At 47.4% G+C, this 14073-nt stretch overlaps 6 protein-coding genes across 6 annotated transcripts; 4 read left to right on the top strand and 2 right to left on the bottom strand.

Annotated features, from left to right (window-relative positions):
• Positions 1 to 630: 630 nt before the first annotated feature.
• Positions 631 to 1918, bottom strand: EYB26_009981 (uncharacterized protein; the record flags this gene model as incomplete). Its single annotated transcript, XM_054269226.1, has 2 exons — positions 631 to 1640; positions 1819 to 1918. The coding sequence occupies 2 exons, from the start codon at positions 1916 to 1918 to the stop codon at positions 631 to 633; spliced, it is 1110 nt and encodes a 369-aa protein (XP_054125201.1).
• A 969-nt stretch (positions 1919 to 2887) lies between these two features.
• Positions 2888 to 4862, top strand: EYB26_009980 (uncharacterized protein; the record flags this gene model as incomplete). Its single annotated transcript, XM_054269225.1, has 5 exons — positions 2888 to 2944; positions 3003 to 3091; positions 3145 to 3444; positions 3498 to 3950; positions 4037 to 4862. The coding sequence occupies 5 exons, from the start codon at positions 2888 to 2890 to the stop codon at positions 4860 to 4862; spliced, it is 1725 nt and encodes a 574-aa protein (XP_054125200.1).
• A 146-nt stretch (positions 4863 to 5008) lies between these two features.
• EYB26_009979 (uncharacterized protein) lies at positions 5009 to 6340 on the bottom strand (the record flags this gene model as incomplete). Its single annotated transcript, XM_054269224.1, has 1 exon — positions 5009 to 6340. One exon carries the CDS (start codon positions 6338 to 6340, stop codon positions 5009 to 5011), a length of 1332 nt encoding a protein of 443 aa, XP_054125199.1.
• Positions 6341 to 7256: 916 nt separating this feature from the next.
• Positions 7257 to 8470, top strand: EYB26_009978 (uncharacterized protein; the record flags this gene model as incomplete). The annotated part of the gene is made up of 2 exons (XM_054269223.1): positions 7257 to 8001; positions 8061 to 8470. The coding sequence occupies 2 exons, from the start codon at positions 7257 to 7259 to the stop codon at positions 8468 to 8470; spliced, it is 1155 nt and encodes a 384-aa protein (XP_054125198.1).
• A 668-nt stretch (positions 8471 to 9138) lies between these two features.
• Positions 9139 to 11761, top strand: EYB26_009977 (uncharacterized protein; the record flags this gene model as incomplete). Its single annotated transcript, XM_054269222.1, has 7 exons — positions 9139 to 9341; positions 9402 to 9926; positions 9977 to 10492; positions 10541 to 10685; positions 10737 to 10813; positions 10866 to 10939; positions 10995 to 11761. 7 exons carry the CDS (start codon positions 9139 to 9141, stop codon positions 11759 to 11761), a joined length of 2307 nt encoding a protein of 768 aa, XP_054125197.1.
• A 377-nt stretch (positions 11762 to 12138) lies between these two features.
• On the top strand, positions 12139 to 14049 carry EYB26_009976 (uncharacterized protein; the record flags this gene model as incomplete). Its single annotated transcript, XM_054269221.1, has 5 exons — positions 12139 to 12908; positions 12970 to 13380; positions 13451 to 13568; positions 13627 to 13848; positions 13915 to 14049. 5 exons carry the CDS (start codon positions 12139 to 12141, stop codon positions 14047 to 14049), a joined length of 1656 nt encoding a protein of 551 aa, XP_054125196.1.
• Between the last annotated feature and the right edge of the window lie 24 nt (positions 14050 to 14073).

Genomic DNA, 14073 nt, shown 5'->3' with positions numbered 1-14073 from the left:
CCCAAGGCTAGGGAAACTACCTGAGTAAGAGTCTCGTTGTACACCTTGCTGCCTGGTAAGATGGCACGGCTGTTATACTCAAACATGTTGAAAGTCTTTGTTTGGAAATGGGACCAAGAAATAAACGGGATGAGGATTCAAACGATGTGGATAATGTATATCTTATTAGAGTGGCCAACAATGCTAGAAGCCGCGCAATGATTGTACGTATAATCAAAATGGGCAAGCCTGAAACCATTTATGCCTCGTGGGACAGCCTCATCGCGCCGTTGGGGCAACACAAGCCAATTGTTTGAGCTTTCTTTGTTTAAAGTTGTGGCGTCAACCGGTCTCGCAAGCTCATTTGAAACCACATTTTAACAATTTCTTTGTCTCGGTGGTTAGTGTAGGGCTTTCCCGGAATGGAAAACACTTCCGATCTAGGAAATAACCCATTACTGAAGCAAACCTGATTGTGCTTGTGACACGAGAAAATGGTTTCTTAAACCTCCGAGGCCAGAAGTGCCACGGAAGAATAGATAATGATGGCATTGTAAGACGTAAACTCGATTCCGGTGCAATAACTGCAAGAAAAGCCCTCTACATACTCTATATGATCTCATAAAAACATAAAATTCAGACGAGTGCCGTTCAAGGTCCCACAGGAGGCTGACTGGCAGACAAATTGCACTGCCGGAACAACCGTACCTCGTCCGGAGCAAAAGCGCCGACGACAGAGTGCAATACTCCACGGTTGTTAAACAACACCATATCACCTTCCTCCCAGTCGTGTGCATAAACATACTGCGGGCTGATACCCGGTCTCTGCAAACGGTACACAATATCACGAACTTTCTCAAGATCATCGATGACCGTGCCGTCTTTTAGGTGAATCTTCTTGATAGCGGAGGGGTGAACTTGAAGAGCCAATTTGCCCGTTACGGGATTTTTCCATAGCATCGGGAAAATTTTGATCTTCCTGGGGTCGATGGGAGGTAACTCGCTTTGGGCAAGTTCCCGGCCCTCGGAATAGAGACCCAACCCAGTGGGCAGAGAGCGTGCACCGCTCATCCAGATATATGGATGAGGCGCATACTCAATCTTGCTGGTACGCACAAACTCCTTGTCTTCTTCGGATAGGCGATCGTACATCTGGTATCCGCTAACGAATGCCGTCGTGCCCAGAGAGACATCGAGCTCATCGCCGGAGCCGTCATCATATCGGAGAGTCTGTCGACGCTTTGACGGCAGCGACACAGCCAGCAGAGTGGTCACGAACGGCGGGTCTAGATCATACAGCGCCGCATCAATGTGCCAGCGATAAAATCGTGTATAATCAAGATCATCCTCATCGGGGATGGCCTCGCGGTGAAATGTGCGATGGTGTGGATGGCGCAGAGTGATATCCTTCAAGCCTTCGTATTCCTTGATGAACCCGTTTCCGATAACCTGGACTTGTGGTTGATGGGGGACTGTCTTAAGGTCGGGATGCAGAATGCTGCGTTTGGCATCGATGGTTTTGCCATGGCCATAAGCGGTCGACGAAGGATCAAAACGACGGGTGAGCTCGTATTGCGCTTTGGCGGAAACATCGGGTTTGGATTTGATGACGACGACACTACTACGGTATAAGGTATCGTAGATCAACTGGAAATCCTCGTCTATATAGACATGGGTGGTTAGTTTCGTTTACTCGTCTTCAATCAATTGGCGATAGGAAAAAAAAGCCTTGCCACTTACCCTAGGAGGTTACCGATCCCCGGAGTGCTCCCATTTATTCTTCGCATCACACTAACAGTGTATCCATTTCATCCTGAATAAGTTGTTTATCTTACTTACCTGAGAGATTCTCGAGATCAACTCCAGTAATTATGGACCCGAAATCAATGGCGGATCCTTTGGCAGCGGGCAAAGGTTGGACAGTTGCGGTGACAGCCATGGTGCTTTATTTGGTAGTACTCTTTTGGACTTCTTGCTTCAAACTTCCAGAGTTCCTTGTCTGATATGGGAGAAGGAAAAAAGTTGTAGATGGTGGAGTCATCCAGGATTTTATAGATGTCACAGCTTCAGCTTCGACGGACGGAAGACGCCGGCCGGCCGGAGGTCTGCGATGTTCTGCTGTGCTGATATCCGAACGCAATATGATTGGCCACTTGGAAGTAGAAGAATCCGACGTTTTCATTGGACAATAGCCATGCTGGATGAATCTGAGCGATATCATGTCCAGAGGATCAATAAATAGCTATGTGATGTTGTATGGTTACGATATTAGTAAATCAAAGTCAAGTCATTTGTGCACTCTGAAGCAGCTTGTACCAATGGTGTTGGCCCATTGTCATCAACATGACTCGGTGGCTCGGCCTTATATCAACGTCCAATGATCATGATTAAACACCAAGTATGAAGAATAAACATCTGACTAGTATTCGACGACGGAACTTCCAGACTTCCTCGTATATTTTACCAGCCGTGAGGAGTTGATTCTGGAATTACTCTGGTACAACGTGTACCTTGGTGGCCAGACGGAAGACCTAACTCACACCCAGCCTTCCCGAAAAGGAAATTACCAAATGAAGTACCTTGCAAGAAAGTCGTCCAAATATGTCTCTGTGGCTCCAGGCCATTCAATACGGAACCTATGAAATTATTGGAATTTGTCAGGAGTACTCCTTTTCTATAAGAGTCGGGGCATCGATCTTACCGTTTTGAGATGTGCTTGACTGTATCTGAGATTTCTAGGACCTTGAGGGCTCGCTTAGGGCTCTGTGCTCAAGAAAAGTAGACGTGTGTGCATTTGAGACTTCTTTCTCTAATATAAGGATCTCCACATATCGTACTTGGCTGTATTCTTTTCGACGTACGAAGTATTCTCAAAGTATCCTCGAATCTTTCACGGTTAGCAGAAAAAATGGAGATGAACAGCGAGATCAAACCTCTTCCCGTCACCCTTCTTTCAGGGTTCTTGGTAGCTATTTCCAACTTCACTTGTCCCGACTTGAATTTTGACATAATGAAATTAACAGGGAAGCGGCAAAACCACGCTTCTTGAGCATATACTCAAATCTCCCGATCATGGCCTCAAGATTGCCGTAATTGTCAACGATATGGCTTCGTAAGTAGTTGGCCTTGCACCTGGTGAAATATACGAAAATCTGATTGCAACAGTCTCAACATCGACGCTGCCCTTATTTCAAACCACAAAGTCTCCCAGACTCGGGAAAAGCTGATCCAGCTACAAAACGGGTGCATATGCTGCACTCTTCGAGGTGACCTACTCGGTGAACTTGCTCGTCTGGCTCGCTCACCAGGTATGGTGGACTACGTCGTTATTGAAAGCACGGGAATTAGTGAGCCTATGCAAGTTGCAGAAACGTTTACTGCAGAGTTCACTGCGGCCATGATGGAGCTTGATCCCGAGGAGCTGGATAGCACTGGGCAGGAAGAAAGGAGGATTCTGGAGGAAGTGTATGTCGTAGCTATTTCTTGGGCTCGCATGTACTAACCAAATCGCATTCAAGGGCGGAACTAGGTGGTCTACAAAAACTTGCGAAACTGGATACAACCGTCACCGTCATTGATGCTTTTAATCTCTTCTCCAACTTCCATACCGCCGAGTTCTTATCTGACCGTTACGGATCCGATGAGATTGCAGCCGAAGATGAAAGGACCATCTCGGACTTGATGGTTGATCAGATTGAGTTTGCCGATGTAATCATTGTGAACAAGATCGATAGCGTGGATGAGAAAGTCCGTGAACGAATTCGGGAACTTGTCAAATCACTCAATCCAGATGCCAAAGTCATCGAGACGAGTTATTCAAAAGTGAATGTCGCGGATATTGTGCAGACTGGTAAATTTGATTTTGTCAAGGCGGCTTCTGGGGCTGGATGGTTGAGAAGTCTGCATGAGATGACGATGATGAATGTGGCAGATGGAAAGAAGAAACTTGCACCAAAGCCGGAGACTCTTGAGTATGTCGTTTATCGTTTTTTTTTTTTTTTTTTTTTTTTTTTTTTTGAATACGTTGAATATTGATGTAATCGCTAACGAGATTTAGGTACGGCATCAACAATTTTGTTTACTCGGCGAGACGACCTTTCCACCCTCGTCGACTCTTTGCCCTCCTCCATGACAAGTTCATTTTACTCCAGGGCCGCGAAAACGAGACACCCGAAGACGTTAACGATGAGGATGGCGATGGCGACCAGGAGATGAACGAAGCAGAAGAAGATGATAAGGGATCGGTAATTGCCGATTTCGATCAGCTCGAACCATCTGTGATTCTAGAAAACAAAAAAGTGCACCCAGCTTTTGGTCCCGTACTCCGGTCCAAGGGATTCTTCTGGCTTGCAACTCGAAGTCTACAGTTTGGTGAATGGAGCCAAGCCGGTGGTATCCTGACCGTTAGCTGCGGCGGAGTTTGGTTCTGCGAGCTTCCCCGTGAGATATGGCCCGATGATAAGGATATTATCCAGTCAATTGAGCGAGACTTTGCTGGTCAGTGGGGAGATCGTAGACAGGAAATCGTCTTTATCGGAGAAGGAATTGATGCTCATCAGATCTCAGAGGCGTTGGATGAGTGCTTGTTGAACGATAAGGAAATGTGGCAGTGGGAAAGGATTATGAAAAATCCGAAAATGTCTCCAGCGCAAAAGGAGGGGGCATTAAATGAGTTGTGGGAGGACGGTTGGGAGGAGTGGCCTGACGTGGATGTGGTCGATGTTGATGAGGACGAGGATGAGGATAAGGATAAGGATGAGATGCAAGTTGATGTCCAGAACGACGTTAGCAACAGACAGAAACGTCAAGTTAGCCATTATTTGGGCAATGGACACAAGCATCATGGTCATCATCATGGCCATCCTCATACTATCCAAGCTTGATGATAGCTGGTTAGTTGAGGTAGACTCCTAGGTACAACGATTGTATCAGATTAAATGCTAAAATTTGGGTATTTTCGATTCCGTCGATTAATTAAATTTTTGAACAGCTCGTCAAATATATGTACAAATTTAAGAAGGAGTCAAGTCTAGTTGATGAAACCCTTAGGACCAGCCCACGTTCCTTTCACCAGGGCATTGTAATATACCCAAGGGAAGAAATCCTTCTTCAAATGGTAGAAGGCACGGCGAGGCTCTACCTGGTCAATGCCAAACAATCTGTTGAACGTTTCCTTTGGCTCACCGCCATACTTGAACTCAGCAAGCAACACCTTTCCGTACTCAGTCACCAAAGGACATGAGGTGTAACCATCATATGTGCCCTCAGGCTCTTTGCCTTCCATAACCGACAACAAACCGCGAACAAGAACCGGGGCTTGCGCCGTAATAGCTGCAGCAGTCTTGGAAGTAGGAAGGCTTGAAGCGTCGCCGGCTGACCACACATTGCCATATTTGTTGTGGCGCAAAGAGGCTTGGTTGACGTCGACGAAACCAGCCTGGTCGGCTAGAGGGCTGTTCTTGACGAACGCGTGGGGGCCCATCTTCGGAACGACATGCAAGAAATCAAAGTGCTTCGTCACCTGATCTTTGCTATCCAGGCGGTTGAAGACGGCAGTGTTGCCCTCGATAGCGACAAGATCGTGTTGGAACAAACCCTCAACGCCTCGTTCCTGGCGCAGCTCGTTGAGTTTGGCACTGTATTTCGGAACACCAAACATTCCAGGGAGACTGGTGGCAAAGCTAATCTTTATCGGTGAAGTGGTGATATTTCCGGGGTTGTAGAGTCCAGCTCTTTTCCAATGGTCCAAAGCAAGCCACATAACCTTTTGCGGAGCACCTGCACATTTGATGACACCGAGGGGTTGTGTGAACAAAGCATCTCCACCTTGGAGTTTCTTCACTGTAGGGAAAACTTTGTCGCAGGAGTCGTAGCCGTAGATCGATGAGACCAGGGCGTCCTTGTTTCCGAGGGCTTCCTGCAAGCCCTTGATACTGTCGAAATTGACGCTAATACCAGGCACGACAACAAGGTGGTCGTAGTTGAGCTTGCCGCCGTTGCTTAGTGTGACCGAATTATCCTCCGGTGCAAAAGTGGCCACGCCTTCATTATAGAACTTGAGCTTAGAATCCAGCAGGCTGTCCATTGGTCTTCTGAGCTCTTCCTTGGTCTTCAAACCTCCTCCAACTAGAGTCCATCCTGGTTGGTAATGGTGCCATGTGGCGGGGTCGACAACAGCGATATCGTCTTGGGAGAATTGACCGTTTCGAAGAAGTTGATGGCTGACGGCGAGACCAGCGGCGCCACCACCGACGACGACAACTTTGTGATTGCGAGCAGTTGCGACGGGGGAAGCTGTTGCAAAGCTTCGAATAGAAGGGATCGCCTTTGCGGCGGCGGTCGCCGTGCGGGTGATAAGCATTTTGGTTGGAAAGGTGTAAATAAAGAGTGACAAGAAGTAGAAGGAAAAAAAAGATGGAGGGGCCTAGAGGGTGAGGGAATAGGAAAGCAATATATATACGAATTCGCTTTGTAGTTAGCTGAGTTCTTTTCTTAAATTTCTTTGGCTGCTGCCGTGCCTTATTTGTGGGGCAGCACCTTCCATTTTTTTTTCCTCTCTATCGTTCCTGCCCTGAACGATCACACAATATTCCAGGCTCCTGATTGGCTTGGTAGGCATTTAAGGTAGGACATGTGACTGCCAAGACCGTTATCTATTGGTAGTCGGGGCTCCGAGTCGGCCGATTCAATGCAATACGTAGTAATATGATCTGTACGTATGGAGTACAAATTACAAATTACAATACAGCTCCAGTCCTGAGATCCTAGCTGCAACTCTCAGCATTTCGTGATATTCAATCTTAGGGGCACGAAGACATCCTCAAACTTGAATTGAGAGGCTGATTCTGGCTACTTGAGGTGTGTGAGGATACTAACTAATGAGTGTGGTACTATGGTAGAGTACGAAGAACCCGGCCGACTCGGAAATAGCGCTAACTGGATTCGGAGAGGTGGGCTGGTTAAGCCACGCGATTCGGCCGACTCGCCGATAAAACGGGCCCAATCCAGCCAATAGCAATATAAATAAGCCCCAAAAGTGGATCGCCGACCATTTCGGCAAGCGGGTCTGGGATCGCCGACTGGGAGAGATCCCCTGTCGCCAGAGGATGTCGTTTCAACATGCCCGAGGAGGATCTCATTGGATGTTATGAGGCTGATGATGCTGGAGGCAAACTTACTATATAGTTAAGCTCTGCAACCATGTCTTTCCATTATATAAGTGTGGCTGGGCCTTATTCATGCACCAGCATATGTTTCTCTATCTTGATCCTCTCAACATGTCTCTACGACTATCTACCGTGACACCTCTATGCCGTAGCCTTGACAAAGTCGCCAGTCCTCGACTTGTGGCTTTTTCTTTCACACGAAACTACTCTGTGGCAAATTTGACGTGCCAACAATCGCCAACAAGGGCCTTGAACCTTCACAAGACAAAGTTTTCGCGACAACCATTTCAAGACAGTTGCACTCGTCCTAAAGTTACAACCACTCGCAACACCGTCCAGATGCAACAACCATATAGCACCCAGCCGTCCAAAGTCGGCGGTGAACCGATAATTCATGATATTTTTGAGAGCAACACAGGAACGTGGCAATATATTGTTGCCGATCCATCGACTTTGAAGGCCATTATCATCGACCCAGTGTTGGACTACGACGCATCCACACAAACCATCAATACGCACTCTGCGGACGCCTTAATCTCACTCACCAAGAAGAACAACTACATGGTCGATATGATTCTTGAGACACACGTCCATGCAGATCATATCACCGCAGCGTCCTATTTGCAAAATCGGCTAGCAAAGGATCAGGGCCTGAAGCCACGCATTGGAATTGGAAAGCGGATCGGACAAGTGCAAGAGAGGTTTGCACAGAGATACGGAGTTCCACCCGAAGAATACCAGGATGTATATGACATTCTGTTTTATGACGATGAGATATTCAAAATTGGTGACTTGTCAGTCAAGGCTATTCACCTTCCTGGCCATACCCCCGACCACCTAGGTTATAAGATTGGAGGTAAGTCATGTATTAAGATTGCGATTTGAGGATCATCTCGGCTGACCGTCTTCCTTCAGATAACGTATTTTGCGGAGACTCACTGTTCCATGTGGACATCGGCACTGCCCGATGCGACTTTCCTGGCGGCAGTGCCAATAATCTCTACAATTCCGGACGAAAGCTCCTGGAACTCGGAGAGCATGTGAAGATATGGACAGGCCACGACTATCCCCCCGCGGAGCGCGAGAAGCCGGTGCCTTGGGTAAGCGTGCGGGACCACAAGCAGAAAAATGCACATATTAAGGACGGCATAACGGAACAAGACTTTGTGGCTCTGCGCACAGAACGGGATGCCAAATTAGCAGCTCCTCGATTACTCCATCAGTCTTTGCAGATGAATATCCGGGCCGGTCGACTTCCAAAGACGACGGATGAAAGGTTTCGCATGCTCCATTTGCCACTGAAGCTGAATGGCGTCGAGTGGTAGTCTGAGTTAGTTTTATGTACATATTGATTTTCGCCGTGGATCGTTTCGCAAGTCGAGCGCCTTGTAATAAAGTATATAAAGTGCATAGCAATCAATAAAATTTCCTCCCGACACTAGCTGTTTACCGTTATCGATGCTAGAGTCATGCATACAAGGATAGTATTTCGAGTTGACTTCAATATGATTCAATGTTGGTGATGAGCAAAAACAACAGAAAATTATCGTAGACTGACAGTAGGAAGCGCCGCGAAATGCGGGCCTGAAGGCTGACGGCCACAACGGGGTTAGCGTAATTGTCCGTGTAAGAAGGTTGTTGGCGGCCATCTCCCCGACTTCCGACGCCCGACTCGACATCGTTTCTTCTAACTTCTAACTTCTTAGTTCTCCCTGGCTATCAATCAATCAAGGCGCAGTCTGCTCCACACCCAGTCCACTCTGCATGTTTAATTCTACTCACTCCCCTGAGTCGAATTGTGGGGTACATTTCTGGATAATGTCACTTCCGTTCGCCACGCTCTAGCCTTGCGCCGGCAGGTACAGGTATGCTTCACGCAATACATCTTAGCCACCAGCCGCCTCGTTTCTATTGAAATGGATAGTCTCGTCTCGAAAATCTTACATATTGAGTCCATTGCTCCGAATTACCTGCTCCGTGTATGGCAGTCCACATGGAGCTCTTACAGGCCGATACGTCCCAGTCGCCGCCGCAACAGCCGCGGGTCACCAAACAGGCTGCATGCGTCCTGTGCCACAGTAAGAAGTTGAAATGTAATCGCGCGCCGGGCCAGATACGGTGCGAGCGGTGCACGCAGTTCCGGACGGAGTGTGTTATCCCAAACCATCCGCTGGGTAGGCAGAAAGGAGTTAAAAAGTAAGTTGACAAACCTGAACCGAGCCTCAGCATTGCAGACAGACAGCTTATCCTAGATAGCAAGCGGAAAGGAGTGGACAAGGCTCTACATCAAATTGAGCAGGCAATCAAGAAATCTAAAAATGCACCAGTGGACGACGCAGATGGTGGCGATCCTGTGAAAGTCATCTCGCATTTACAAGACTTACTCGACAAAGCGCAAAGACAGCTCGCTAATCGGAAACAAATTGTTCAGCCCGATTCTTCTAGAAGTGATGCAATATCCGGTCTGTCTCAGTCTCAGCAACCCTTCGCCGCGAGACTCCGCACGGATGACGGTCTCTCACTGGATGATGCTGAGAATCCTCTGCAGTTACTTGCTCGCGCTTCGGATTTGCAATTGATACCGCCTGCGATTGCACAACATCATGCATCGAATTCACCGAATTCATTGTCCTCACCCGGAACTGTGTATATGAGCCATTCCGTGCGGGCCATTGACTCGTTCTTTGTACCGATCAAGGCGAGTCTAGATGTTGGACCGGAATTGGACCCTGTAGATCTTGGCCTAATCACTTTTGAAGACGCCAATAATCTATTTGCTTTGTACGACCCCCCCTATGTTCTCTCTGTGAACTGACTAACTAGAATCCTAGTTTCTATGATCACCTATCACATACCCGTTGGGGCTTCGACCCCGCTATTCACACGGTATCATTTGTTCGAGCACAATCATCGTTCTTATTTACATCCATCTTGGCTGCCTCGGCTTCGTTTCTGCCATCTACAGAAGCTCTTTCGAGGCGACTTTCGTCCCACGTTAAGGTCTTAGCACAGAACGTTATTGCACGCCGTCATAGGTCTGTTGAGATTGTTCTCGCATTCATGGCAAATGTCCCCTGGATGGCTCCGGGCAGAATACTCGGGGATGATGATACCTGCTTGTACATTTCTATGGCACTAAGCATTGCCCTTGATCTGTCGTTGAATAAAGTAGCAACGTTGCTACAAACAACAACCGGAGGCCAGTTCGCGAGAGCCGATTGTATTGATGCTCGAAGAGCTCTTTCAATGGATGGGTTTGAAGACGTGGTGGCTAGTTCAGAGTACGGCCGGAGGTTGCTTCGTCGAAGAGAACGAACTTGGATTGCTTTATTTGTCGTGGAGAGGGGGTAAGTCACCATTTGCTTGCATTTAATGCAGAAACCTTACGATCATAGTGTATGTTTGGCTCGCGGACGAAGCTATTCAGTACCTGTTACGGCGCTTCTAGAAAATTGCGACAAGTGGCATTTAGCGGACAGAGATATAGCAGATCCACGAGACGGGCAAATGAATTCTATGGCCATTCTACGGAGGGATCTTGTACGTTTCTTCGTTAACCTGTAGGTTGTGCTATATCCTGACTATTACTAGGATGAGCTTCTTCGCAAGGTACGACGTGCATGCGACGACTATCGCAAAACAGACAATGGAATTAACATTGCTCGCTCGTAAGTGCCTCTCACTATAGATTCAAATATTGAAATGGATCTGACAAAGTAGAATCGAATCGATGATCGAAAGCTTCTATGATTCGTGGTTTGCCATCTGGGCTCTATCTATCAGCGAAGGTGACTGTAGGTGTGCCTAAAAATCCGAAGAGATCACGTTCCAACTAAATGGTTGTTATAGCACAATCACTACCGCCATATGTCGAGATCCTAGTCACACATACACGACTATCGACATACAGCAGTGTCATGAACCACCCAACAGCCCCGACCGAAGTTCGGTCGTTCTTCCGCTCGGAAGCGTTATCATCGGCACTCAACGTCATGCGCACAGCTATTCAGGGAGAGTCGCGACTAAAATCTATGCCGAATAATACTGTGATTATGATCGCCTTTGCTGCTTGTTCGGCTCTGAGTCTCGGCTTGGCAACAACCAACCAGGATGAGAATCGACTTGCGCCGAGTGTTTTGAATCTTATTACAGAAACGGCCGACGTCCTAGAAAGGATAGGAGCTACTCCACGCCACCGTAATGGAGCTTCAGTTCTATATGGGAGATTTCTACACGAACTTGTCGCCCGTGCCCGAGGTCAACCTGATAGTTATCACACGCCACAGCAACAACAACAACCATCGTCCTTACAATCTTACCATACATCTGGAAATTACAGCCCCAACGACTCCCGCTCATTTGCACAAGGGTATATACCACACCATCATCCGCCAAACATTTCACCTTCAACTCAGCAAATGGGATATCCTCTTGGTCAACCGCTACCATTCTCTTCCATGTCAGGAGATCAAATCGTCGACGCTGTGAATAGCGTCTCGTTACCGATGGGAGATGCTGCCACTATGCTACCGGATTATCAAAGCTTTCCACTAAATGAGATGATGCTCTGGGAATGGTTTGATAATTCGAATGCAGCCGATTTGAATTTCATGTGAATCCGTTGTTTCGTTTTGCACTAGCTGCATATAGATACCACTTGGCTTTTCAGTTACCAATATATAACTTATTATACATATGACCCATTGAGCCCGAGAATCCGTCCTCATCCGTGTTATTAACATAGTTGTTTACAGTATCACCATCCAAACTCGCTGTGTATACACTGTGTATGTCACCACAACAGAGCAAACCTCGGCGGCCAGAAGTAGCTCCGGCCAATGTCGTCACGCCGGATGATTTCCGAGGGAGTCGTTTGTATTCTTTGACATGACTCTTTTTTCTTTCAAAATATTTGTATATGAATGAATAAATTCCATGTAAATATTCATGTTGCAATTTTCCCCTGCGAATCTGAATTACTTTGCGCTTAATCATGGCAGTTCGTCTTCACAGAACAGTGACCTGCCCGGCCCTCTTATCGCATCGGCACTTGTATACTTCAATTCGATCAACAATATCCATAACGATAACACACCCACGCCAAAACCCATTGACATTCTCACGATGTCGCCGCACATATACAAAAACATCTGCCCGCTACTCTGAACCCCTCGCACCCCGAATTGCCCGCGGCGAATCCAAACTCTTCTCCTCTGCTGACGACGCAGTCGCTGACCTAAAATCCGGCTCAACTATTCTCTCAGCTGGCTTCGGATTATGCGGTGTAGCCGAAACACTGATTCAAGCCATTGCTCGCCGTGGTGCGCGGGACTTGCATTCCCTCATAGCCGTTTCTAACAACGCCGGTGTTGCCAAAGTAGGCGGATTGGCTCTTTTGGCTGATGCCGGACAGATATCGCGACTGATTATTTCATTTTTGGGAAATAATAAGACACTAGAAAAAAACTATTTGACGGGCAAGATTGCGATTGAGTTGTGTCCTCAGGGCACGATCGCGGAGCGGATTAGAGCGGGGGGTGCGGGCATTCCTGCTTTTTATACACCCACTGGTGTATCAACGTTATTGCAGGAAGGTCGGATTCCGGTGCGATTAAGCAGTGATGGGGAGGTGTTGGAGCATGGGAAGAAGAGGGAGGTTAGAGAATTTAAGGGCCGGAAATTTCTTATGGAGGAGGCTATTACGGGTGATGTGGCTATTTTGAGAGCTTGGAAGGCTGATGAGGCTGGTAATTGTGTGTTCAGGTAGGTATACCCTCAAACAGCCTGGGAAAAGAGGCCTATAAATTGATGACGTGGTGAATAGATACACAACCAAAGCGTTCGGCCCTATTATGGCCAAGGCAGCCACCTTAACCATTGTCGAGTCTGAAGAAATCGTCCCCGTTGGATCAATAGATCCCAACGACGTCGATCTACCAGGAATATTCGTTGATCGAATCGTTCCCGCAACAGCTGAAAAACACATCGAAATCAAAAAGCTACGAGAAATGAATAGTGGCACATCCGCAACGAAAGAAACACCGGAAACGGTCCAGAGAAACCGAATCGCGAAACGCGCTGCTAAGGAGCTCAAAGAGGGCTACTATGTTAACCTAGGAGTTGGCATTCCCACGCTTGCCACTTCATTTCTGCCAGAGGGTCGTACTGTCTGGGTGCAGAGTGAGAACGGTATATTGGGTATGGGCCCGTATCCTACTAAGGACGAAGTGGATCCGTAAGTCTGATATTCTGGATATCAATCTTGATTCTACTTGGCTAATCTCGTTGAATAATTTTGTCAACAGAGATATTGTTAATGCTGGTAAAGAGACCGTCACTCTTGTACCGGGTGCCTCGACATTTGATAGCCCCGAGTCATTCGGGATGATCCGCGGCGGCCACGTCGATGTCTCTATCCTGGGGGTACGTTATATTACTTCCCAAAAATAGACAAAGGTACAGTGCTAAATGCAAATTACAGGCCCTCCAAGTCGCCGCCAATGGTGATCTGGCAAATTATATGATCCCTGGCAAAGTGTTCAAGGGTATGGGTGGTGCAATGGACCTAGTCTCCAATCCGAACAACACCAAAATCGTTGTTGCGACTAGCCATGTCGCGAAAGACGGGTCGTCAAAGATTGTCCAAAGATGCGATTTGCCGTTGACAGGGGCAAAGTGCGTTAGTACTATAATTACTGACTTGGTGGGTTCTTTGCACTAGCGTTGAAACGTATCTTGATAAGAAGGCAGACTAACTGACGAGGAACAGTGTGTGTTTGAAGTAGATCGAGAAAACGGCGAGTTGGCGCTGACGGAGTTGGCGCCTGGTGTTGATGTCGATGAGATTAGGGCTAAGACTGATGCTGAGTTCAGAATTGCGGACAATCTGAAGAGCATGGAGTGATTGTGTGTTGTCATGTCATTGCAT

The sequence above is a fragment of the Talaromyces marneffei genome, chromosome 8 (assembly GCF_009556855.1).
Source record: "Talaromyces marneffei chromosome 8, complete sequence".
NCBI classification, from domain to species: Eukaryota; Fungi; Ascomycota; class Eurotiomycetes; order Eurotiales; family Trichocomaceae; genus Talaromyces; species Talaromyces marneffei.
The sequence above is the reverse complement of the archived record's forward strand: the minus strand, read 5'-3'. Positions and strand labels throughout refer to the sequence as shown.